We start from the raw sequence: 27,524 nt of genomic DNA on the forward strand, positions 1-27,524 counted from the left end.
TACCTTCCACCCCTTTTTGGTATTTTACTGTTCCTTAAAGGAACCAAACACCCTTTCCTCCCCTGGTTTCTCTTTGAGGTTTTTCAAATCAAACTCTGTGCGATAGGTTTTAAGCTAATAGAGGTTACTTCACAGGAATAAAGACGCTGGTTTTACACAGATTTTAAAAAAAAACACTTTCTCTCTCTCCAGCATTTCTTTTAGGGATTCTATTACTCAGTGCAACATAGATTCATAAAATAAATCCAATATTCTAATGCGTGTAACTCATGCCTATCATCTCCTTTCACATAAAAACCACCACTGTTCAGGGATTTGAGGGATTGACTGAAGGGGTCAGCCAACAATAAACCTATTGGCTAATTTTCTTGCCATTTTCTACGTAACAATCTGCTAACGTCAGATTGAAAACTACAAATGCTACTGAAATAATTGTCTTTTTCAAAGAGCTGTCATTATCCAGGATTAAATGCAAAGCCTAGAGATACTGAAAAAGAGCACAGACTGCAGAGCCCTGGCCCTGAGGTGTCAAAGGAAGAAAGAAATGGCACAAAGAGCACTGATTTGGGACCAGATGGAGTTGCATCTGAATTCGCACGTGGCCCCGCAAAGGCTTCTGGGACGTCCCTTAGCTTTTTGAGAAGGTTGCTGCAGGAGCTAGTGATCATACAAGAAAAGCATCTGACTCATAGCAGGGGCTCTAGAAATTGTAGCCACTGGTGATTATTAGCAGAAAACTAAATGGAACCATATTCGTAGCCAGCACATTGGGGGCTTTGCACCTGCACAGCCACTGCTGGAAAGCTGAGCTTCTTCCTGGTTAGTTGTCATTAAAAGAACTCGATTCACTCTCCTCTAAAGTGACCTGATATACATTTTCAAATCCATATATTCTCCTTATTACATTCTGTAACACCTCCTTTTAACCACCCTGGTGCAGGCAGGCCTCAGAGATAGTTCGGGTTTGGTTCCAGACCATGACAACAACAGGAATATGGTAATGAAGCGAGTCACATGCATTTCTTGGTTTTCCAGCGCATATGAACGTTATGTTTACACTATACTATAGTCTATTAAGTGTGCAATAGCATCATGTGTGAAACAATGTATATACCTTAATTAAAAAAATACGTTATTGCGAAAAAAAAGTGCTAACCATCACCTGAGGCTTCAGCAAGTTGCATTAGTAACATCAAAGATCACTGATCACGGATCATCGTAACAAATACAAAGTAATGAAAACATCTGAAATATTATGAGATTACCAAAACGTGACAGTAGACTTGCTCGATGAAAGGTTGCCCCCAAACTGTAATTTGTAAAAAATGCAGTGTCTGTGAAGCTCAATAAAGTAAAGTGCAATAAAAGGAGGTCAGCCTTCACTTTACAAGGAAGAGGAGACACCTGCCTTCTCTAACTTATTTATTCGGATTAAATAAATGCATTTGGTGAAAAACTCCACTATGGGAAAAAAAACAGTATCACATAAAATTTATTCAAAGTTTATTGCTTCTATATTTAATCGAATAAATAATATTGTGTCTTCAGAGAAATACAAAAAATATACTTATGAATGGGAAGCAATTAAAGTTGAGACAATTTACAATAATAATAAATCTTTAAGTCTAACTTTCAAAGAACCTTTGAAACTGGAAATAGTGCAGATCATTGGTTCTGGAACCAGATCTTGGTTCTACATGGCCTTCCCTGAGTTACTTAAATTATCTGAGCCTTGGTTTCTTTAGCTCTAAAATGGTGATATTGTTTAAGTTAAAAGCTTTCAAGAAACAAAGTCATTAAATGTACAGTTTACATGGTCAAAATTGCTTTCTTCTACTTTATTTTTTATTTCCTCAAAACAAGTTTTCAGAAATTGTTAGCCTGAGGACCTCTAACCACACTATTTTTAAACACAGAATCCAATATTATTATAAGAAGTACATTAAAATAGCATCTCATTACTTAATTACTCTGTGTAGTTTTCTATAGAAACCTGAGTAGCACTACACTGGGGTTCTGCTATGTAAAAAAAAAAAAAAAAATTCCTTATTCATATTTTTCTTAAACTGTGTTATCAATAGCTTGGTGAGTTCCTGAAAAGATTTCAGAAAATTCAATATCAGAGAGCAGAAAATGTGTTAAGACAGAGTTAGATATTTAAGGTACGCATGATTTGAGAATCTGCATATTTAACAGTAAAATATTTTTATATTTATAGATCAATTCATTGAGCAGTAAATAGGTCATACTGATACCTAATAGCTATCACTACCAGAACATGAGCTATGATTAAATACTAAAATGAGGTATCACCTCGCACCAGTCAGAACGGCCATCTTAAAAAGTCTACAGATAATCAGTGCTGGAGATGGTGTGGGGAAAAGGGAACCCTCCTCCACCATTGGTGGGAATGTAAATTGGTGCAGTCACTATGGAGAACAGTATGGAGGGTCCTTAAAGAACTAAAAATAGAGTTGCCATATGCCACTCCTGGGCATATATCTGGAAGAGACAAGAACTCTAATTTGAAAAGATGCATGCACTTAATGTTCACTGCAGCACTATTTACAATAGCCAAGACATGGAAACAACCTAAATGTCCATTGACAGAAGAATGGATAAAGAAGATGTGATATAGATATAGATATATATATATATATATATATAAAATGGAATCCTACTCAGCCATAAAAAAGAATGAAATAATGCCATTTGCAGCAACATGGATGGACTTAGAGATTATCATACTAAGTGAAGTAAGTCAGACAGAGAAAGACAAATATTACGTGATGTCACTTACATGTGGAATCTAACAAAATAATACAAATGAACTTATTTACAAAACAGACATAGACTCACAGACATAGAAAACAAACTTACGGTTACCAAAAGGGATAGCAGGGTGGGGGAGGGATAAATTCGGAGTTTGGGATTAACAGATACACACTACTATATATAAACTAGGTAAATAATAAGGACCTGCTGTACAGCACAGGGAACTCTACTCAACATCTTGTATTATAATAACCTAAAATGGAAAAGAATCTGAAAAAGAATATATTATATATATATGTGTGTGTGTGTATATATATATATATATATCTGAATCACTTTGCTGTACACCTGAAATCAACATGACTTTGTATAAATTAACTGTACTTCAATTAAAAAAAAATACATGGGACTTGCCATACTAGGAATGAAAACAGCAGCCTCTTCCTCATTAAGGTTTTCCTAATCCTTCTCCCAAGATATCCAATTAGAATTGGTCCTTCTCATATTTGTACCCTACCTACCTCACCATAATGTCCGTACATTTCTTAGTGCCTAGTACAGGGTCTGGAACTTGGCACATATACAAAAACTACTTATTGAATGAATGAACCACAGAGTGCCCTGATGCAAATGAGCCAGAACAAATGCATCCTTCTAGGTACCGATAAAACACATTCTTACACAGAGCAGAGACCATAGCACTCTCAGTTTTCCTATCTGTAAAATGGAATTATCTACATCAACAGTACGTGGTATGAGTTCAACCGATGGTCGTTAATATGTTCTTTGATTTATCTTTGTATCATATCTAGGATAGTGATTTCACAGCTAAGGATTTTATGGGGTTTTTCTGAGGTTGAGGCTGACACACTATATAATCTTATTTCGTAGAACTTTAGAAGTCAAGGCATCTGGTTTTTTCCAAACCACTGAACACTTAGCCCAAGCTTGTCCTGTTCGCCAGGACTTTCCAGGAAATCTCACTCTTTAGAAAAGAATTTGTAGGCAAGGAAATGTTTCAAAGCTTTTACTTTGAACAAATGTGTTCTCTTTCCAAATTCTCTGCAGTCTTATAGTAAATTGTTGATAGGCAATTTTACTAGATTCCATAGCTTCAAAAATTTCATTATATGTAGCTGCATGTTATGTGTCTAGTGGGAAACTGGGGGAAATTATTGAATATTAAATCATTAGTTTCCACTACTTTGTTCTTTATGCCTTTTGTGAAGATCTGTAGTCTGCAGAACTTGGCGTTTTTTTACAACTGTTGGGAGAGAACATATTCTAGCATTTATTAAAATAATAGTTATATAATCTCAAAGTTTTCTTATTTATTTTAAATAGCACAGGAATATACCTTATTTTTTTGTGCTTTGCTTTACTGTGCTTTGCAGCTACTGTGTGTTTTACAAATTGAAGGTCTGGAGTAACCCTGGGTCGAGCAAGCCTACCAGCGCCATTTTCCCAACAGCATTGATCACCTCCTGTCTCTGTATCACGTTCTGGTAATCCTTGCAATATTTCCAACTTTTATTATTATTATTATATCTGCTATGGTGATGTGTGATCAGTGATCTTTGATGTTTATACTAAGACTTGCTGAAGGCTCAGAGGATGGTTAGCGTTTTTTAGCAATAAAGTCTTTATAATTAGGGGATGTGCATTTTTTTAGACGTAATGCTATTGCACACTTAATAGACTACAGTATAGTGTAAAAACATAATTTTCATATGCACTGGGAGACCAAAAAAAGGCACGTGACTAGCTTTATTGCCATATTCCCTTTACTGCTGTGGTCTGGAACCGAACCTGCGAATCTCTGAGGTGTACATGTATATTACGGATTATTCTAAACATATTCAACAGTGAAGAGAATAATGTACTAAACCTCATCTTTCATCAACCAGCTTCAACAATTATCAACAATTACCACCTCATGGCCAATTCTGCTTCACCCATTTCCATATTACCCTCAAAATTAAATTCATTTGAAGCAATTCTCAGACACTGTGTCATTTAATTGGCAAATATTTTGGTATAATTCTCGAAGCTACAAGGACTTTAAAAAATATATCCATAGTACCCTTATGTCACGTAATTTTTATCAAGGATAATTTTTAATTTTGTCCAATATCCAGATTTCACATGACACTAATTAACTCATAATTTTTTATACTTAAGCAAATCAGGATCCACATAACGTCCGTACATTTATTTCACTGACTCATAAGTCTCCTAGATCTCTTTCAACCTACCAGGCACCTTGTTCTTTTACATTGTTATCCTTGCATTTTATACGTTGAAGAGATCAGGTCATTTTTCCTGTACTGTTTCTCACAGTCTGGAGTTTTCAGAGTGAATTCTTGTGGTTTAGTTTATCATGTTTCTCTGTCCTCAGTTTCTGTTAATTAGTACTTACATCAATACCTTTCGTTATATTCAGGTTTTCTACTTTCCTTCCTCCTTCTTTCCTCCCTCCCTCCCTCCCTCCCTTCCTTCCTTCTTTTCTTTCTTTCTTGGCAGGAACACTTGATATGCATCTGGTATACTGTCACCCTTCTTGTAATGTTAGCTGTGATTGGTACTCGTTGCATAGATTCATTACTTCTTAGGAGCTGTAGAACTAACTTGCTCTAATTCTGTCACTCATTCTTCATTTATTTGTAGTGAGACCGCATCAGGTTATATTCATAAATTAACTTAGGGAGAATCAGGATCTTTGTACTATCAAGCCTTTCTAGGAATGCAGCATATCTTTCCACGTTTAACTGTAATTACGCAAACTTCGGGAGTATTTTAGTCCTTATTTAGGCTATTTACTAATTTTTGACTATGTGAATGTTTTCTTCTTTTCCTCTATGTCTTCTGATAAACTAGTTTCAGAACATATAAAAGTCTTTTGCATGCTGATTTACAACTGGCTACTTTATCAAATTCTCACCTTGTGTGTAGTCATGTTTCATTCTTTCTTTTCAGCTTTCTAAATATTAATAGTCTCTGGAACTACAAGTATTTTTGCCTCTCCTTCCCACATTGTGCCTTGAATCGCTTTCACTTTTCTAACGTCATTGGCACTGTGATGTGTAAGGGAACTTTTGTCTTGGTTATTTTCTTTCTGATTATCAAGCATCATAAATGGAATTCCCTGGCTGTGTCAAGTTGAAGAGTTGATCAGAGACGCTTTTCTTTTAGGGCATTCGGAGATATGTTCACAGCGCTAGATACATAATAAAGGAAATGAGAATTCATGAGATGTAAGCATCACATGGCAGAGAGGACCTGGTAATGATGTAATTACATAACTAATCAGGGCGACAGATTCAGAGTCTCCCGAATTGTACTTTGGAACTCAGATAATTTAGCGCCCCCTCCAAGGAACCATCAAACTGCTGTTGAGTTATATATTATATTACATTTTTTACTCTAAAAATTATCTTTTTATAATGTATAAATTAGTTCTGAATAGAAATGACTTATTAAAAGTCAGAGAAAACAGGACTAGCATTTCCTATGAGCTGAAACAAATTCTCATTTAAAGTATCACAAGCTTCCATCGAATGATTTAGAGCTGCTTGGGCAAACTGAGGTTGGACATGCTGATGCTTTGGAGTACTTCTTAGTATCTCCTCAGATTGTCCCTGTCAAATTTCTTATGGATGAATGATTGTCAAGCAGTATACATTTATTCCTGAGCAAGAGAAGCCCCTAGCAAATCCACTAAAGGCTTTTTCCTTATGAGTTTACTCTTTAAATTTCAGTTGAAACGCATCTGTTAAGCTCGTATCATATACACAATGCGGTACCACGCCCAACTGCAGCCCTGTGGGCGTGGACGTTCTACTGAATAGCTGATAGAGGCACTAATATTCTTCTGGGTTTGATTCTGAATATAATATTGATCTGCTAATCATTCTGTTGCAAGTTTTCAGTGGAATAAGAAATGAGGAAGTTCGCCATTCTATTAGCAACTCAAGAATCTAGAACATATCATTCAAACCAATGGCCTTTAAAAAGCTCACAGGCAAATGGAGGAATTTGCTAACTACCCTGTAAGATGAGATTTGGACTAACCACAAAGAAAATCATTTTATCCTTCTAAATGGTTCCTGGGTATATTGCGCCCAATAATTAAGCAAACCTGCTAAACGTGCGTGACAAACCTGCCAAGCAAACTAAAGGTCTATCTTTAAAAATATTTATTGTTTCTGTAATCAAGGTCTAAAAGTTGGTCTTGAGCTTCTACCCATAAGCACCTAAAACTAGCTCTTAGTATTTAACAGAGACTTGTTCTTTAGAGTTGAAAAATCTAAAATCTAAAATGCCATTCTTTGTTAATAAAAATCTCAGGCCATGAATATATTCTAAAATATATAATTAAAATATTTAACAGCAAGAAAGAATGATAAGGGGTATACGTAATTATAGTAAATGAGGAAGTTTTAATCAGGAGATAACATAAATGTTTTGCACATTTCAGCTGCTGGCACAGACTTGATAAGATACTGAGTCTGGGTCTGGAGCAGGAGGTTGGGAGCCCAGCCCTCGCAGACACGCTCCCACTTGTGATTTCTGCCTGTCACTTAACCGGGAGATGCAGAAACCGTGAGTCTCACTAGAGACCCGAGCCTGCATGTTTTCTAAGGCAAAAATGGAAGGAATCAGTAAGACTGCCAGACAACATTCAAATACTTGCACTGAGAAATCCGTCACCAGAAGCAGCCTGCAGACCTATGCTTCTCGTTGGACATCCTGCTGGTGACTCTTTCAACTGCCCTCTTCCTATATTCATCACTATTTTTCTTAACAATAAGCAATAAATAAATAGAACCACAAAGTCCTCCCTTTTCCATTAATCCGTGGACACAGCATCATGAAGGGAGAAGAAAGCTCCGGTCTCATTGTTCTTATTTTAGGCGAGATTTCCTGTAAAGTTTTGTAGAGAAATGATTCACGATGATTCACCCTAGATTAAGTGAGTCGGCATGATTAAGATCTACTCAGAGGACCCTGAACCACTTTTTTAGAGGAAAAAAGGCCAAATCTGAAAAGGTTTTCAGGTGTTCCCATTGACAGCAGCGAAGGTAGCTACCCACCATTTCTTACATGTGTACAGTGAGCTGGAAAATGACACCAGAACCTCTATAACAGTCATCTTGTTCACTCTCACAGCTCCATAGGTCTATCACCATCTTGATTTTACAGATAAGGAACCAAAGCTCATTACAGATTCTTCATCTTGGCCAGGACAGCTCTGCTAGTACAAGTCGCAGAACTGGGTTTCAACCTCATTGTATTTAATCCCTTACCCAGTGCCAGTAACCACTCTAAACACTGCATACTTGAAATTCTTCGTGTAATTTAATGCAGCATGGTTTTCTCTCCTCCCACCTGTACCATCTTACAGGTTTAGTTTTCCTTCTCTGCTAAAGCAACTTTTATTTCTACCCTTAACACTTAATTTTTAGATATACTTAATTCGATTAAACTATTCGTACTATATTATTAAGATACCTAAAGAATTTAGTGCTTTTACAAGTGCCCTAAATTGTAAATAGATTAAAAATAATCAACACCTCTGTAAAGTACTTTTATGAGTTGGCCATAGTCATATGTACGCATGTCACGTAAAGTTGAAACTACAAATAAGAACATTTAGCATGAGAAAGTATTTCCATCCTGTTTTTTGGCTGGAGTTTCTAAAGACCTTCAAACTGATTTCAAATAGACACCCTCCGAGTCTCTGACCCTGCTGAAATGGCATTTCCATAAGCACAACTCTGGTTTCATCTAACGCCATCTTTTAAAACAAGTGCCTCTGTTTAAAAAAAAAAAAAGGATTATGCCAGTTTACAAGACCACATAAAAATAATGACTATGTCAACAAACCAGGAACATTAATTTAAAACAGGACTGCAGAGTCCTTATTTCCTTATTTTAATTACATATTCCCAAGAAACAGTGCAAATAGCCTTTACTGAATTAAAGAGAGATAACTTATTAGTTGAAAAAACCATTCAAGTTAACAAAATTTCAAAAGAAACCCACTTACTTGTTCAAATTCATTCTTTTGAAATTCTTCAAAACCAAAGATGTCCAATATTCCAATATCCCATGTCTGCGAGCTGAAATGAAAGAGGACACAGTGAACAGGCATCCTTAACGCTTCCCACTGCTACTTTAGGTTGGAGAAATCCAGCCACATAGCGTGTCACTGGCAACTTGAAGTAAAAACACAAATGATTATCTTAATCTGGTGGAAAACTGAAAATTAGGAAGAAAAAGTGTTCTTTTAATGCTTTGATTCAAACACAAACTCATTAACAAAAATGCACTGATTTCTAAGTATAAAATGTAATGATATATGGGTAGTTTAATATTTACTTCTCTGAAAGCCTCTCTGTCTGTCTCCTTCAAATAGACCTGCTTTCTCTGAGGGAATTTGGACCGACCTGTTAAGTGGGTCTCACCAGCAGTAAATCAAGCCATTTCTCCATTACACATAAGTACAATACAAGTCAAGTTACAATTAAGCCATGTGCATGTTTTTTGATAGATCAGTTTGAGCCACTCCAAAAATTATGACTTTCCTAAAGGAGGCCCTAAAAATAAAGAACAATGAAGATCATGAAACTCGGGTGTGAAATGGAAAGAAATCTATCTAAGTAACGACTTCTCTCTTCCATGTAAACTATCGCTCTTGGAATTTGCTACAGTCTTGGATGGTCAAATCACAGATGTCGGAACACACACAGTAGGTGAGGAAAGGAGGAATGAAACCTCATGTGACCCGGGAACCCTGACAACCTGGATTCTGTGGGGATACGGGAGCGGCACGGGGGTGTGTGCACGAGGTGCTTGTTGCAAAGAAAGCCCCAGATGATTCTGGAACGCTGGTCACCCCACCCCTCCCATGTCTCTGGTCTAGCGCGTCATCAGGAGGACTGCTGTCTGCATTTTCTGCCAGCGGAAGCGACAATTCCTCATCACGATGGTGCTTGTTGTTTCATTACCAGTCTCCCTGCTGGTGCAGATGTTTTGCTGTTGTTTTCACTCAATTTGATGTACCCAAACTGCAGACCCCCTTGGCCACCAACTCCCTTTTTGTACCTATATGGTGTTTTCACAAGCAGGATGTAATCACAGTACATTAGGGGCTATAATTTGTCACTTACATGGCCACTTTTTTCTCTAGAAAAAGGCAAGCTAATGATTCTGTGATATCCTTTCTCTAAGATTATTTGTTGTAGATGGTACAAAATATGAACGTCATAAGTAGGAAAGAGCATTTTAAAAGCCCTTGATATAAACGTCACATGGCAAAGAGTGTAAGTCAGTGAGGGGAGGAAAGAAGCATTCATTGGATGTCTCTAGGTAATCGATTCAGTATTTTAGAAGAAGAAAATAAAGGTAGCTTTGTATCTCACCCTGTGTGCCAAATAAACTCTACATGGATTAGAGAGCCAAATGTTAGAACCAGAAACTGTAAACACGTACAGGAAAACAAATGTGATCATTTTTTTTCTGCTTTCAGTTCTGGGAAACGTCAAAAGAAAATATTCAAAAACATGATTATGCAAAGACGAAATTCTTTTGCAGGATAAACTGTAAAAATAAAATTAAGTTCTGTTAGAGATAAGTATTATTTAAAAACGCATCGTCTCCTTCATTTTCATAGATTTTTCTCAATCTACTAGACTATGTGTCCAGTCATACATCATCTTCCACCCATCCACGCCTCTCCCCATCCCACCATCTTTATAATGTGCACAAAAAGACATCGGGAATGATGTTCACTCGGTGGGAACCATGGTGCTGAGGGTTAGGCTGATTTGTTGCTCTGTTGTGTGTGTGTGTGTGTGTGTGTGTGTGTGTGTGTGTGTGTGTTTTCCATGTAATGTAATGTGTTTTCCATTCCATGTAATGAGCTGCATCGTTTCACTTGTAGGAGCCTAGTGATGAAGCCTGTCAAGTTCTGGAGTTGTTCCGTCTTGGTAGGAATCCTGATTGAAACACTTTTTAGTTGGATAACTTTGGGCAAGTTACTTAAATTTTCTGAGCTGCAGTTTCGTCATTTATAAAACTGAGATAACAAGTCACATGTATCCACCTAGATATTCGCTACAATTAGAAGTAATGTAAAGAAAGTTCTAGGATAATAGCTGGTACACAGTGTGTCTCCAATCACTGAAAGTTGCTTTTAAAAATAGTTGTTTAAACTTGCTATAGAAATACAGAGGGTGGCTAAGAGTAGAAATATAAATGGCTAATAGGCATATTAAAATGTCAATCTCATGAAAATTGCAAAAGAAATAAATTTTTAGAAATTATGATGGGAAAGACATCCCCATACACTTTTGTTGGCAGTTGAAATTGGTAGAGCCTTCTTAAAAAACAACATGCTTATGGGGCACAAAGCTTTGAAATATTCATATCATTTGCACCAGGACTTCCATAAGCAGGAACCGATACTAAGGCAATTATCAGAAATGCAATTAAAGACATGAATAACGATGTTCATTGTTATCTTAATTATAGTAAAACAACAAAAAGAAATAACAAATACCCTACACTAAAGACACAATTAATTAAACAGCATCCATCCTAGGACGGATTAATTTAGAGAAACTGTCAAGTTAATAGAAATCAATTTATAAATTCTGTATAAATAACCCCAATTACACATCCAGAAGACTTAGACAGAAGTGCAGTCAGCCCGAGAAGAGGACCTGGAAATGTCTCGAATGGTAGACCTAGCGGTGATTTATTAATTTTTAAAATGTTCTGTAGTGGGTATTATAGCACTCTCCATCTTTAGCCTTTATTTAAAACATACATGACTAAACACACGTTGGGCATTTTCTGAGTTGGTGGAGGAAGGACAACCCTAAGCTTCAGGGCAGAAAGAGGAAAGTGGAGCCCCGCTGACACGGTAGAGACAAGTGTCTGGTTTTCCAGGGACGGGAGGTGCAGCAGGGACCCGAGGAGTCCAGAGGGAGCAGAGGGGCTTCCTGAAGGCCACGTGCTGGTCCAAAGCATGAATGCTCCTGCCAGCGTGTACCAGGACCTCCCTCTCAGGCCCTCAGACCCAGTTCCCCTGCCTGGTTCCCAGCTGCCTTGGCAGCAGGGGTCCTGTAGTGACAGCCCACAACACTGACAGAGGTCAGGGGTAAGGAGAAGAGCTATGGGTGGCAGGATCTCATGACATATGTCCTTCCCTTTCTCATGAGGATTGTGGCTTCGTGTGGACCAGCAGAGGATGCTGAGGCTAGCCAGCTGTGCGTGGGTGAGTAAAATGTTGAAAGATTCTGGTTTAGGTTGGGGACAGTAAATTAATTACTAATTTAGAGTAGCATATATTTGGTTGAAAGAACACTCCTTTTAAATGATTTTTTCACATTTCATACACACTGGATTCCAAACTATATTTGGTTACAAAATAAAAATTTAAAAAGGAAAAGATGGGAAGAAAGGAAAAACCATTGTCAGGAAAACATTTAATGCAGGTTTAATGCATTTTAACGATTATTTTTGCAACTACTGACAGATATAAGGTGTTCATTTTTTTCAAAAATCTATTTCATCTTTTATGATTGAGTGAAATATGTGACTGTTATGGCAATAGCAGCCTTGGCAGGAGGGTTCTAAGAACATGTAGCCAGCAAAATGCCCATTCTGTCATTTCTCTTACTGCTATCTTGACTCATACTACACAGGCATTTAACTCAACATCCAATTTCTAGGACGGAGGAGCAGACAGAGGTCATCAGATGAACCGGGATTCAATCCATTAGGCAAAATTAACATATTAATAAGATGATCTGTTTTAGTTCAAATTCTGCCTTAGAATTCTCCTGAGGGCTTTCCTGATGGTTAACAAAACTCTAACCCACATTAACTCATTAGTAAAATACACCACCTTCTATATCAGACAAAATGTTAAATGCCAAGGCATCTGTCTCATTTTGATTTGCCTTCCAGGTTTGTGGGTATGAGAAAGGGGAAAGTCTGAATCAAAGAGACTGTCCACTTTGGAACATGGATGAACTCATTTTATTTGGGCAGAGAGGTCCGGGGATTTGTACACATCAGGTTTTGTCCTCGATCGTCCCCAGGCAAGGAGATGAACTAAGTAACTAAAAGTCAGTCTAGGGAAGAGCTGAATCCTGTTTGGCACAAAACCCTCAGATGGAGCCAGAGCTGAATCAGCCTCTTTGGCTGATCACTGACGGGTCAGACTCCAGATGGGGTAAGAGTGAAATATAAAAGCATTCCAGACTTGAGCAATCTGGCTGTCCAGACACACTGCCCTGGGGACCAGATGGCCTTGCGCAGAGGTTAGTGGTGCAACGTCCCTGGAGGAGTTGGGCTATGCTATGGCGTTTGCAAGCTCTACTACCAATACGCTGGAGAATTTGGTTAAAATAAGCTTTGTTTGTAATCGGCAAAGCGCACGGTGGCTACCTCTGCCCACATAGCTTATCTGACTCTGCAAGGGTCTTCTCTAGTCTTAGAGGAACTTGGGATGGAGACGTGGCTCCAGGATTGCGTATTTTCAGAAGTTCCTGCCTTTTATTCTTCAACGGAAGAAAGTACCTGAGACTTACCATTTTCTGAAAACACCTCAGAAATTAGGGAAGAAGTCTGCAGTTGCTGACAAGTTTCATTAGAAGCTGGGTGACAGGTGGGGCTAGTGGTTACCAAAGCAGCCCTCTGCGTCCAACTGTCCTACGGCTTCATGCATACCAACGTTGTTCTTAAACCCGTCCTCCTTTGTATTTTTCCCCCCACTGGAAATACAAGTTAGGAAGTTAAAAACTGGAGAGCCCTTGAAGTGAAAACTGTAGCTAATTAGCCTGGATGTGCACAGAAATCCTGGCATGAGGGTGAAAACCAGAGCTAATGTTTTATTGATGCAGTATCATATAAAGCCACTTCCAATTGCTGGTCTTATAAACAAAGCTAGTTCTGACCTACAGAGAAACCAGGAAGGGAGCCCTTTCTAGGGGTAGTAAGAGCACAAATAATAAAAAAATCACTTAAACCCTTCCAATCAGTGAAAGCTACAACTCACAGCTGAAAAGCACCAATACTTAGTACTTTTAATAAACCTATGTCCTCATTCACTACGAGCTGCTTTTAAAACAGTGATATATACATATACATACACACACACACGTGTGTGTATTGTTAACAAAAGCATCATTAGAAACAAGAATAACCTACCACGTACTTTACTTCTTTCAAACCACAAATGATATTTAGTTTATATGAACTCTTACCTTCCTAGTCTGAAATAACCCTCATTTGAGAATAATGCAGACCATTTAACTAATTTATGACATCATTGCTCCTCCTAAGTATTCTGCGGTTATTAAAAGCAATAGTTATGAAGATTAGATAGAAATATGGATAAATAGTTACCACAGTGAAAAAATCCAGATGCAAAACCGTATGTACGGGATGTGGAGCAACTGGAACCCTCACATGATGCTGGTCACAGCTTAGATCTGAAATTTGGAACATGGTTTGACCTCGTCTGCTAAAGCTTAATGCACATCTTCTGAATGACCCAGAAATCCCACTCCGGGCGGGTATCCGGGGTAATGAGTGCCTGTCCCCTAGAAGTCATGCATGGGAACATACATGGCTTCTTATCTACAGAGCCCAAAACTAGAGACAACCAAAGTGTCCATCAGTAATTGAATACGGAACTAACTAGTGGTATGTCCATGCACGTTTTTACAAAAGAACACTACTTGGAAGTAGAATAAGGATGGGTTACGGCTGCACTCAACGTTGTAGATGCATTTCACATAAGGAACATTCAGCAAAGGAAGCCAGACGTAAACCAGTGGGCAGAGGAAGAGTCCACATCTAGCTCTGTGGGGGGTGGGGGTGATATGCCAGGTTGCATGTGTAACATCCGCTGAACTCTACAGAATATGTGCACTTCAGCCTTGTTAACCCTCAATAAAACAGTAAGAAAATGGTACGCTCGCTAGGATCACAACATGCACAGGGACAGAGAGACCTGGGGTTGAATATTTGTTAACTCAGAAGCACTCAAATGCACGCTTGCTTTGGTACTGCCCCGTCCGCCATGATGTTGGAATAGTGACCCTTCCTATGGTTGGCCTTGGCTCCCACAAGCGGCTCAAGCTTCATTTATTAATATAAAGACACGAGTAGGCAAGAAAATTACAAGCAAGATGTCTGAGTGACCCTGAGGTTGAGATGGAAATACATTCTTCTAGCAGTTGAATATAATCACAGCAGCGTTTATGCCGCTATCGTTTCCATTTGTGTCTGAGATTTGTATCTAACGTCCTCCCATGTCTGCTGACTCTTCGAAAGCAGAGTTGTATTTCTTGGGGATGCCTTCAGACTAGTGCCCTTAGTCCCTCCAACAAAAATAAAGAGAAGTAAGTTCTTGTGTTCAACCAACTCTCTGGATAAGTGAGTCAGAGAGAAGCTAGAGGGAGGTTCCGTGTTACTGATGTATGTAGGTGTAAGGAGGGGCAATGGAGCTCCTTCAGGGACACACCAACCAAAGAAGCACACCATGCCTGAAAGGTTTTCAAAGAAGAAAAACAGAGCAACGACGTGAAATCAACTCAGCTGTAGGTTACTTGTCATTATCCTTGCTGTTTCAAAGTCAGGGACCAACCATATTCCATATGCCAAACAATAACAAGCGGTGCTACCTCCATATGCCTCCAATCTAGGACCCTGTATCATCGCTTTTGAACGACCTTTTGTAAACTGTCAACTGTCAAAATAAAAACCTATACGAAGATGCGGGAATTCTGTAGCTTATGTGTCTTTCCCAGGAAATGTATATTTCAGTCTCATATCAAGCAGATATGTCTCCTTTCCTTTTGGTCTGTGTCAGTTGGTAGATGACTGCGAGACGAAATACAATAGCAGGATTCAGAAGTCAGATCAGGTTGACCCCGGGTGTTTGGGAGATCCACGCCACCTGACCCAAAGGAGGCATCAGGTAGAGGACAGGCTTGAAAGAAGAGTGAACTCTGAAGGTGTATCTGAAGGTCACGTTTTGGCTTTAGACAAGCCCGAGGTTCACAGGGGAGATTGTGAGTCAAGGTATGTGGCCAAGGTCAGGCAGGGGATGCTCTGGATAGACGCAGGGAAACTCAAAAGGTATAAAACCCAATTGGGTGGGTCTGGTTTGGAAGGCAGAGTAAAGGCAGGATTCCATAGGGGTGGGTAATCCAGGTAAGTTGGGTGGGAGTAGTTTTCAGAATGCCATCAACGTACTTCATCTGCAGTTTCTGTGATCTTTCGAAAAGGGATGATTACCAATTATGGGGAGGGGAGTGCCCCCTACGTGAATGCCCTACATGAACGGGTGGGCAAGTGCTAGCAGGCACACGCTGTTCTGCAGAGAAAGCCAGCCATGCGTTGCCACAAATACTTGTGGATGAGGCCTGCAACACAGGCAAAAGTCTTGACCCTCCCTGGAGTTCCTGACCACCTCTGGAGCTTGGTCTTGTTAGGCTAGAGCCACTGGAAGAGCTGAACTAATCCAGGCATGGTTATGAGAATTTGCAGGTGTGATCTGATCTGCAGCCTTTAAATTTCACCTATTAACAGTGGTACTACCAGTTCTACTAAGACTCAAGGATCCATTGAATCTGACGCATTTTAGCATAACCTGTGTTGGAGGGGGCTGACTCAGCGTTCACCCCCTGGCATAAAGCAGTGAGCCACCAGGTATCTGGATGTGACTGACATCTTCCAAAATACCCTGACCAGGAATCACAGACTCACAGGTCCTAAAAGCAAAACCAAGCCAGAGAGATGAGCCAAGGCTCCATTTGTAGGTAAATGAAATGCGATTATCAGAGACTGAGAAAATTAATATTCACGAGACATAAAGGTCTTACTAACAATTTCATTAATGTTGTGTCAGGCGCAGAATAGAAATCCAGATCTCTTGATTTCTATCACCCTTTTAAAAAACGAAAACACAGCTAAAAGGTAAATCTGCTCTATTCATAAATTAACTACCATGTACTTGAACATACATACACATACACAAAACATGAGATCTACATAACATTTCAACCCACTAGTTGTAAACTGCAGTAAAAAGTGCTGTTTCATTTTTCACTGATCACGCTTTTCTTTTTTTTCGCCAGCTTCACTAAGATTTAATTACATACAATATTGTGTCAGTTTAAGGTATACACCCTGCTGATTTGCTACACAACTGCAAAACGATCATGCTTTTCTTAATAGGGTTCCTTTTCTCCCTTCATAAGAATTCTCTTTGAATACACCGCCCTCCTCCCCTTTTTATGAGGCTTCTGCTATTTAAGATTTTAAAGAGCACTTCAGGATACCTTTGCAATTTAATAGCAAGGTTTGAAAATCATAAATTCTTATTACCCAAAGGTTTGTGACTTTACTGCCCCCCAGAAGATGATGGAGACAGAGTGTGAAAGTACTGGGATGGGGGATCATCTCAGAATCCCTCCGACCACCTATGAAATGGACACCTGTCTTTCCAGCAATCACCTTCAAGTATATGTGCTCACGACTTGTGGCTCAAAGTTAAATTAAGGAGATAGTGACTTGTAGCAAGTGGATATTGCTGGGTAACCAGCCACCCCAAAACTCAGCGCCCAAAAACATGAAGTACTTATTATGGTTCTAAGTGTTTTTGTCAGTGTGGGTGGCCTGGCGGGGGCGTTGGCAGGCGCAGGATAACCTCCTCCGCTCAATGCCTTGGGGTTGGCCGGCTGTTGGCTGGCTAACAGTGCCTCTCACTGTCCCCAGGAGAGCCCGGGCTTATGCGCGAGTGGCAATGACCGTGATCTTAGACTAGTGCGAGGCCTTAGAGCTGGCACACCATCATTTTTGCTGTATTTGCTGTATTCTCTCAGCTACAGCAAGTCACAAGGGCAGCTCAAATTCGAAGGAAGTGAAAACGGACCTAAACTCTTGATCAGAGAAGCGTCAGAGCTGTATTGGACAGGGCGTGGATGCAGAGAACGAGCAGTTGGGGCCACTTTTGCAATCTACCAACACTGCCTCACTTGAGAGTGGCTTTGAACTACTTCATTAGCTCACCCACCTTTTGAATGGATAGGTACTGAGCACCTACTTTTGCAAAGCACTCTGCCGGGTGCTAGAGACGCAGATACAAAGAACAGAGGACAATCGCACCCTCAGGGCCATGTCGATATATAGATATGTTAAACTTTAAATAATAATTTTGGAGGGAAATAAAGAAACCATTTATATTTTTTTAAGGTAGCTTTACAACGATGCTTTTTAAAATCATCTTCTGACCATTTCAATGTGGGAGACATTTTTGGAAAAACTCAGGTGTCAAGTCTGACATAGTGGGGTTCATACTCCAAATCGACCACTTCTTCCTGGCTGTGTGACTTGGGCCAATTACTCAACCTCTCTGAACTCCGGTTTCCTTATCTGAAGAGGGGAGACAATAACTCCTTCCTCATGCCAATGTCAATATTAAATGTAATAATCTCCAGCTCGAAGCCCGGCTCGCTTACAGGTATCATCCAGTAAACAATAACCACAATAAATGCACCTTCTCCACTTCTCCCGTCTGCTTGGAAAATGTATTTTTAATAAGACTGTACATGAAGAGAGAAAAGTTAAAAGCGTGCAGCTAACAAAAACTAAAAATGTCCTTTCGTTGAAAAGCCCATCCTTCTCGATGAGAAAATTATATTAGGAAAAGGCAAACAAGATTTAAATTGTGGGACTGACATTTCCTTCCTGGTGTTTTCTTCAGGGAGCGCGGCAGGGTCACCAAGACCCAGAATGGGACACCCTCCTCTCATCTCTGAGCTGCATGGCGGCGTTATTTATTTTGGCAGAACTGCCACTACACTCAAATGACAGGCACAGAAGAGCATAATAAATACAGATTTGGTTAACTCTATCCAGCAGGGCAGGGTATCAGGGGGTTGAAAAGAGGCCAAATGCATTTCCCCAGTGAGAAATGAAACAAGAGTGTGGGCACGGCCAGCAATGCGATGAATTTTATCCTTTGTATAAAATATACAAGCTTTAGCCTCTGCACTCTTGGCTCAAGAAAGAGCTAGAGAGGAATGCTCGCGGGTTTGTAGTAGCCTTATAAATCACTGAATTTCTTACACACTATACTGAATCTATTTGACTCTCAAATAATATTTGCAAATCGCATAACAGCCATTATCGAAAAGGAAAAACACTACTGTTCAATACTAAAAATGCCATATTCTCATAGATCTGAAAGAAATCTCTTTTTTTCCTCCCATCGCCTAAAAATGTGCACTTAAGGGAAAAATACATAGCTCTTCACTGGTTCAATAAGCTGCACTATTCTTGAAACAGTTTATCACATTATCATGATTAATATTTATATTTAACCATTATTGTGTCCATAGTACGTGGTAATTTTTATAATAAGGGTGGTAAATTTTTAACCATCATTTTGTATTTATTATGTAATATTTAATTTTTGAGTAATATAATATACATGCTACTTTGGTTAGCCTCTCATATTTTTTATTTCTCTGGATACTTCTAGTTGAAAAAAAAGTATCTCACAAAAAAATGAAAAGCAAATGTGCAATTACAGAGAAAAGGTTCTTAGCTCTTTAGGAAATCATTACACATATGGGTGTTTTGGTAACGAAATGAAGCAGAAGGAGAATTATTTAGAAAGCAGGTTTTGTCTTAGATATTTCGCTAAATTGTGTAGTTTTGGTTGTCATGACAATAAGCACCATGATTTAAATGTCTACGCAGAAATAGAAGTCACTCGTACCATATTCATAAGAATCAAAGCAATATCATTATTTAATGGGAAAAAGTTCCCCAATTTGGATGAAGGAGGGAAAAACATGGTGTGCAAAATTTATTTTTCTGACAAACTGCTTGTTATTTCATCTCCGAAACAAAAATAAAGACAAAATATTTAGAACTAAAGAAACGAAGGAAGTGCTACATATAAATCACCTGGAATGCACCAAGAGGTACTCAGGAGATACTTCATAGGCTCAGGGTCAACGTAATCATCAGAAAGTATGAAACTAACATTCCAGTCAGGAAGTCAGGAAAGAAAAAAAGGAGAAAATTTCAAAGAAAGTTAAAATAGGGTGTCCTAAAACTGCAGAGCTTAGTAAAAATAAATAACATAAACATGAGAAATGACAACAAGAAAAATAAATTGATTTTTGAAAATAAATAATTCTTACAGGCAAATTTCAGGCAAGACTTACCAATGATACTGAAGCAAAGGCATAAATAAAGAATGTCAGGAATGTAAAGTTGTCAAACTAGAATTATAAGAGATATTGATTGGAGGATTATAAATAAAACAAAAGTGTGATTTAGTTGGTGAATACATTTAAAATCTTAAAGTGGACAACTGTCTAGAATATATATGACTTTAAAAAGAAAGAAAATAATCTGATTAGACCTATAAATTTTAGAATAGTATTCATAGGTGAATTCTCCCTTCACCTCCCCAAAAATTTTTAGGGAGAATTCCACCAGGCATTCAAGGCATATATCATCTCCATTTAACACAAACCATTTTAGAAGAGAAGAAAAACAGAGTTGCTCTCAGCTTACTCTTTAACATAGACGTAATAGCAAAAGACTGTATAACAAATAAATAAAATCTTATTGCACTAATGAAAATAAATGCAAACATCCATAATAATGACTAGAAAATTGAATTTAGTTCATCATGACCAAATAGGGTTTACACCAAAAATGAAGAATTATTCGACATCAAAAAACATATATCAATAAAATTTGCCACATAAGCTAAGAAAAGGAGAAATAATCTTAATAGATAAAAGAAAAACATTCAATGAAACAGCATCCATCTATGGTTGAAAACATTTAGCAAAGATTATCTACTGGAATTCTACATAAACAGATTACTTACTGACAAATAATTAGAGTTATTACACTAATTGGGAAACAAGACAAGAATATCACCACAAATTTTCAACATTGTATTGGCAGTGCTAGCCAATGCAATAAAATAAGAAGAAATAGAAGACATAAATGATAAGGAAGACAAAAAAGATAATTATGATCATTTACATTATTATATTCCACAGGAAAATTATTAGAACTAATAAGAAAAGTCAGCAGGGTTTCCTGATATAAGATCAACATATGAAACTCAAGATTGAGTATCCCAATAAACAAATTAAAATATAATAGAAAAATAGCACTCATCATAGCAAGAGAAAGTACAAAGTACTTAGAAAATAATCAAATAGAAGTGTGCAAGAAATTGACAGAAAAAACACAAACATATTTAAGAAATAAAAGAATGTATGCAGAAAGAAATATAGATCATATTTATGGAAGCAAAGAATCAACAGTCTAAAAAGGCCAATTCTCCCCCAAATTAATCTATAAATGTAGTTCTCATCAAAATCTCAAATGAATTTCTTTTATGGACTAAGTCAAAATGACTATAAAATTCATATGCAAAAATAAAGATCCAGAGAAACCAAAACAAATAAGAAAAGTAAGAACTTATTAAAACAATATATTATTGATACAGCTTTAGTCAAATAGATTAAACATCAGGAGGAGGTGAAAAAGCATTTCTAATAAATGGGATAGGGATAGTTGAATATCCATCTAAAATATAACATTATATCTATTTCTCATATAAACAAAAATAAATTCCCGATGTATTGAAAATCGAAAGGTTTAGGAAAAAATGTAAGATGACCTTGGAATAGGGAAAGAATGTCTATGGTAAGTCCCTGAAGCCAGGTCATTGTATATAACTGAACAAATATCACCGCACACATATGAGCACATCACCACCGGGCAGTGTAGAATCTGCATTGCTAGGTACAACCTCACTTGTAATCAGGGAAATGCAAATTAATATTCCCCCCACAATTCTGCTACTAAATATATACCCCAGGGATAATTCTAAACATATATCTCAGGATGTGACACGTAATTGAAATGAAAACAGACGTAAGTGTCCATCTAAAAGGAAATAGATGAGGGTATTGTGGTTTCTCTTCAGGGGAATTAGTGTAGCAGTTACAAAGAATTAATTAGCTCATTACGCATCAATATAGTTAAATCTCAAAAACTATGTGGGGTTAAAAAGGGAAGTACAGCGTACAATGTACTCTATGATAGCATTTCTTTAATTCTTTAATGACTCACAGTGTTATATACTCGTTATGAAACACCAATATCTAGATTAATTTTTAAAACTGGAAAATTTACACAATATTGATAATATTGTTGTCTCTGGGCAGGAAGGAGAGGAATCGACTTATGTAGATAAACAAAAGTAACTTCGGCTTTTAGCTGCAATTTTCTATTTCTTTTGCATTAAAAAAAATCGGAAGCAAAAGTGACAAATGTGAATCGTGTTAGATAATAGGTAAGACTTGCCTATAACCCTTCGTACTCTTCTTGATTATTAAATCTTTCACCCCCCCAAATACAGTTAATGAAGAAAGATATCACACAATAAATGGAAAAATACTGAATGTCTATTTTCATTTTCTCACAAATGCACAGCAGCTGTTTTAGTATTGCTATAAGGCATTTGGGAATTAATGATATAAATTCATTTATTCAGAATTAAGTACTTTATAATTAATAAGGCAATGTACAAAATATCATTTTACCAACTCTTAATTACGTATGGACTGTTGGTATAAATTTTTAGATTATTTTTCTTTTCGACTTGTAATATCCATCAAAGAACTTAAATCTTTATAATCATCTTAGTAAAGTGCTAAGGGGGAAAGTTGAAACTAATAAGTAAATATTTGGGTTTTAATCAGATTTATTTACACATTCAGTCCCTCCTTCAGGTTTCACTTTGTACTTTTGTGTCTGAAATGAGGACAGATAATCTCCATGACCTTTTTTGAACTTTTAATAACAGTTTACAAAATATATATCGAATGCGAGACAGAGAATGAGATTTTACTTAGGATTCTCAAGTGATGTTAAATATATCGTATGCTCAGATGTTTTCTTTGGGAAATTAATTTCCAATTTTCTTATCAGAATAACAGTGAAAAAAACACATTTATTTCTAGACATTTTCTCCACACTTCACTTTCTTATCACCCGGTTTACCATTTAGATAGTTTCTTAACCTACTGCAGCCCCTAAAATACTGAGAAGCATTACAAACTCTCCCTCACTGAGATTCCTTGAATGGACTGGGAGAGCGGTGTGTGGTTTGGAAAAAGTATTTAATTTTGATATCCCTCTGCTTTGCAGTGGTCACAGGGCCCCACTGAGCCCCACCCTGAATTAACGAGAATTCATACAGACCAGCTAGTCAATGATGCGGACAGTCGCAGGGAGTAAAAAATACCTAAATCTGGAGTTAGGTGACAACTACACAAGTTCCATTACAGATGTGGCAGGGCGGGGTTGGGGGTAGGGGCATGCAGACATCTGACAAATCGCGTGGCTTCTTTTCAATAAAATCTTTCCTCACCGTCTGACTCAGGAAGGAGGGCAACATTGCTCACCTTAACCCTTCCTGTTGGAGAGAATGACGGCGAGCCCTCAGCTAAGGCGAAGGTGACCATCTATAAGGAAGCAGGGCGGGATTCGGGTTGGGGGGCTTAAGCGCTTAGGTCGTTTTGAGAATTTCAAGTCCCAATAATGGGCGATTTTCATCACCTGGGATGCGCCCAATGACTGCCACCATTGGAGAAGATTAATCCTCAAATTTTCAACTCAAAGAGTTAACCTGACGGACCTCATTTCCTTGCAAAAGATAAAACAAATTATACTTTTGTAAGAACCATTTATAACTATTTATGGCTACAATCTAGTCCTTTTAAAAAGTCATAGACGGCATCTGACTTTTTTAAAAAAGCCTTCTGGTTAAATAATTTAAGAAGAAAATAATCTCACACACACACACACACACACATCCTTGATTTGAATTTCAGGCTTTTTCATCCTGGGAAATACGAGATGGTACAGAAATCATGACAAATCTCCCTGCACAAAAAGCAAAAACAACCTACAGATGGAATTCGAAAACTGTCCTAAGGTGCTAGGTAAAGTATTATAGGTGATCTATGCAAACGGTGTAGGTATAAACCATAATCCAGGAGATATTTTTGATGGTTTGCCTGCAGTGCAGAGGACGATGCTCCATCTTCAGGCCCCTAGAGCTTCATAGAGTAAGATACTGACTTCCTGTCTCTAATGGATGAGATCCTTGACAAATTCTCAGTTAGCGCTGCAAATCTCATCCGCTGAAAATAATCTTAAAAAGATTAACATTCTTACTGTTATATTAGTGTAGTAAAAATTACGTTACTCGTCTATCAGGTGGTATCTCTGTAGGTTTTTAAAAATCACAGATTTCATCTAAAATTAAAAAGATAATTTTCTATTTAAGAAAAGGTCAACAACAAAGTAATTACAAAAAAAAAATTTGACTTAAAAATCCTCAAGAACTACCAGGGGACTATGAACCACATTGGCGGTATTATTTCAGAATTTATTAACTTGTTTAATCAACAAATTGAGAAGTTAATACAGTCCAGGAACATTTATTTCTTTGAGGGGAGAGTCTCTAAGTCCCCCAAATTATATGGAAAACTGTGTGTGAGTTTACGCCATTCATCAGATTCTCAAATTGGACTTCGACCTAAAAAAAGGTCCAAATACATTATAACATTCCGTAAGTACATTAAGTGCTACCTGATTGCATCAATGAGAAACAAATGGAAATCATAAGAAACTTGGATATCATTTCAATATAATATACAGCAAAACACTCTCTTCTGTTTAAAATCTTTGGAAATTCAACAAACGTGCATACACACCACTAACTGTTCATAACTAATAGTGTACAAACTGAATTCTCAGTAGAACAAATCTAAGGAGAATTCCCAAATGAAAACTTAAGCCGTAAACCCCCTTAACCCGGCTAACTCACCTTACATTCATTTCAGAGCATCAAAGTAGAGATCAGCCTTCTCTGCCATTCAGGAAGGCAGTATTTAGACCAGATACAGACTACCCAACAGATTAAACCAGGCTTCAGATTCTTCAAGGCTATCCTTACTTTTTCCCTACACAAAACATTTGTTGCCTCTAATTAAGAGCGAATAGCAAGTCTCGCCTATGAAGAAGTGTCATTTTTCTGAATATGAAACTGATGGTTCCGATCTTATTAGTGCAGATTCGCTACATGCATTTTGATGCATCTGATGCTGTCAGATGCTGGAGAGGACCGTGCTCACCTGACACCCCGACAGGACCTTACATTCACATCCTACTGCACACGCACTTTTGTCTCATTTCAGAGAGTGAGTTGTCAGTTGTGAGACATCGGCCCCCACTATTAACATCTCCATCCTTTACGATGACTCAGCCAGACTGCTGTGGAACACCCGCTCCACGTGGCAATAAGTTGATGGAAATCTTGCTGGATGCCTAGGACATTCCATACTGACTTACAAAATCACTTGCTTATAATTAAACCATGTGAATTTAGAAACAGGATAAGATGCCAAAAATATCCGGCTGATGATTTCAGGAATTAAATCACTGCATTGATATGTGAATCTTAAAACAAAACTACCCAGCAGTGTACATGCGTAGCGGCATTCGTATTCTTAAAGAACAAATTACTTCCTTTATCTGCTATTCTCCAAACAACCGAGATTACCGAAGCAACAGAAAACGAAGAGACTGGACTGTATCTAGGGTTTCTACCATGGCCTCCTTCTGCATTTTTTCTCAGTCCTCATCTCTCCAAAATAAATGGCCATAAACTGGGAAGCCTTCTCTCCAGCCACGACCACAAAGATTTTACCAGGCACTGTGCGGACAGCCTTGTGTGACCTCTTTTATCCTCAGATAGTCCTGGAAACCAACCAAAGTTCTTGCAATCAGGTGCCGTCCAAAGGAACAGGCTTGGACACAGGAGAACTCAGGATAAAAATGAGTTGAAATTAATCGTAGGGTTTGGTATCTGAAGACAGTTGGAGAACTCTCCCAAAGTTTCTATAATTCATTGAAGCGGAATGTAATTAATCATAAATTACTAACATGTTTATGTTTAGCTCAACTAAAATATCAAAAGAATGTAATATAGTATAAGCATATGTAAGACCCCGAAGGCTCAGTGACAAACAAAAAAATCTCCACACGTATGCCTGAAACTCAGTTTACTTACTGTAGTATATTTGCATGCCAAATTGTGCTCTCCAAAAATGTGGATTTCAGATCATGCAGCCATCAATGAATGAATGAATGAATGAATGAAGTATATCTCCAATACCCCTCGAGCGAGTTACCTCCTGAACTTCATCTATTTATAACCTTCAGTCTACTTATTGTTAGGGTGCTTCTATGATAAAAAGGGGATTGTTCCATAGGTTATATTTCTCAGGTGTCCCCGTATATATAAACCATTGCAGTCAGAACTCATGATGAAAATGAGTTAAAATAAACTGTAGGTTTCTGTGTCTGAAGACATTTGGAGACGTCTCCCGAAGTTTCCACAACCCCTCTGCCTGTCCAAGACTCTCTTAACTTACAGGTGCCTCTGAAATAGGCAAGTTTACACCAAAAATCTACTGAAGATCTCGATTCAGGAAAAATAATAATTTCAAATTTAACACTGATAATTCAATCCTGGGAATGTAAGTGCAGCAACTGTGAAACAGGTCCTATTTTAGGAGATGCAAAAATTATTTATCATTTGAACATTTTTAAGTTATTATTATTCGCTACACCTTAGTAAGAATCTCTATCTCATTTCACAATCACAAGGATGATAAACCTGTTTGGAAACTAGGTAGAAGAAGTAGAATTTTTTTTTAACGTGTAACATTATTTATATTGTACCTATTTTGCTATAATCCAGAAAATGAACCCAGCATTCCAAGAACAAACATGTCATCTGCTTAAATTTCACTTGTCTTCCCTTTATACCTTGTTAGAGTATATCCTATTTATATTTATTCTCTCTTGCAAATTTTACAAAAATTACCTAGTGTGAAAAATATTTCCCACCAACATCGAGCGTGCCTGCCCATGTTAACCACAGGAATATATATATATTTTAATATAATCTTTTCTAACGCAATTATAAAATTTCCAAAAGAAACTGGGGATTCATAAACAATAAAAGCCTATTCTAAGTTTATCCAAATTTTGAGACTTCTCTGCGACTTAGGAAATGGGTCCGTAAATCTGCAAATCTTTAAGCTTTCCGTGAATTTCCGTGAATTAGAAATACTGCAAACATAACCTTTCTTTGCATTATTTTCGGATTTAAATTCAGGTCTGGGTGACCCATGGGAGAAATAGAGAAGAAAACATGGGAGTTATGACTCAAATGAGAAAACTGTCTTTTAGGAGTTAAACTTACGATACATTAATTCACCTCTAATTTTCCAATAATCCTTGTCCTTATTCATTTGCCTAGTAGAGAATCATAAAGACAAGACTCATATCATAAATTTGCACATTGACACAATATTCCCAGTGAAAGGGAAGTAATGTGTTTTCCAAGGTTTATGTTTTCATTTTCTCTGTGTGCAGTCAAAAATCTTGACTCTGTAGAAGTTTTTTCATTTATATAATTTAAGGCTCTGTAAGATTTAAATGTCAAATGGAAATTTTCTAAAAGTTTTTACGTGCAGCTGGATTTATTTGGTAATTTTTTCAATGTCAACTTCAGCAGAGCTGCCAATGATTTTATA

General features: G+C 37.7%; 1 protein-coding gene and 1 long non-coding RNA gene across 2 annotated transcripts in view; one reads left to right on the top strand and one right to left on the bottom strand.

The window, feature by feature from the left end:
- The window catches only part of MYO16 (myosin XVI), a 401,447-nt gene that overhangs the window by 162,747 nt on the left and 211,176 nt on the right, over positions 1 to 27,524 (bottom strand). The window contains exon 20 of the mRNA XM_027115848.1: positions 8,825 to 8,897. Within this exon, the coding sequence (XP_026971649.1) occupies positions 8,825 to 8,897 (73 nt within the window). The remainder of the gene's footprint in view (positions 1 to 8,824; positions 8,898 to 27,524) is intronic.
- Positions 11,907 to 27,524, top strand: part of LOC113625360 (uncharacterized) — a 38,323-nt gene continuing 22,705 nt past the window's right edge. Inside the window, exon 1 of the long non-coding RNA XR_003434635.1 lies at positions 11,907 to 12,058. This is a non-coding gene — a long non-coding RNA (uncharacterized LOC113625360). The remainder of the gene's footprint in view (positions 12,059 to 27,524) is intronic.

The sequence above is a fragment of the Aethalodelphis obliquidens genome, unplaced genomic scaffold (genome assembly GCF_003676395.1).
Source record: "Aethalodelphis obliquidens isolate GAN/ISIS:26980383/991018 unplaced genomic scaffold, ASM367639v1 scaffold15, whole genome shotgun sequence".
Lineage (NCBI taxonomy): Eukaryota > Metazoa > Chordata > Mammalia > Artiodactyla > Delphinidae > Aethalodelphis > Aethalodelphis obliquidens.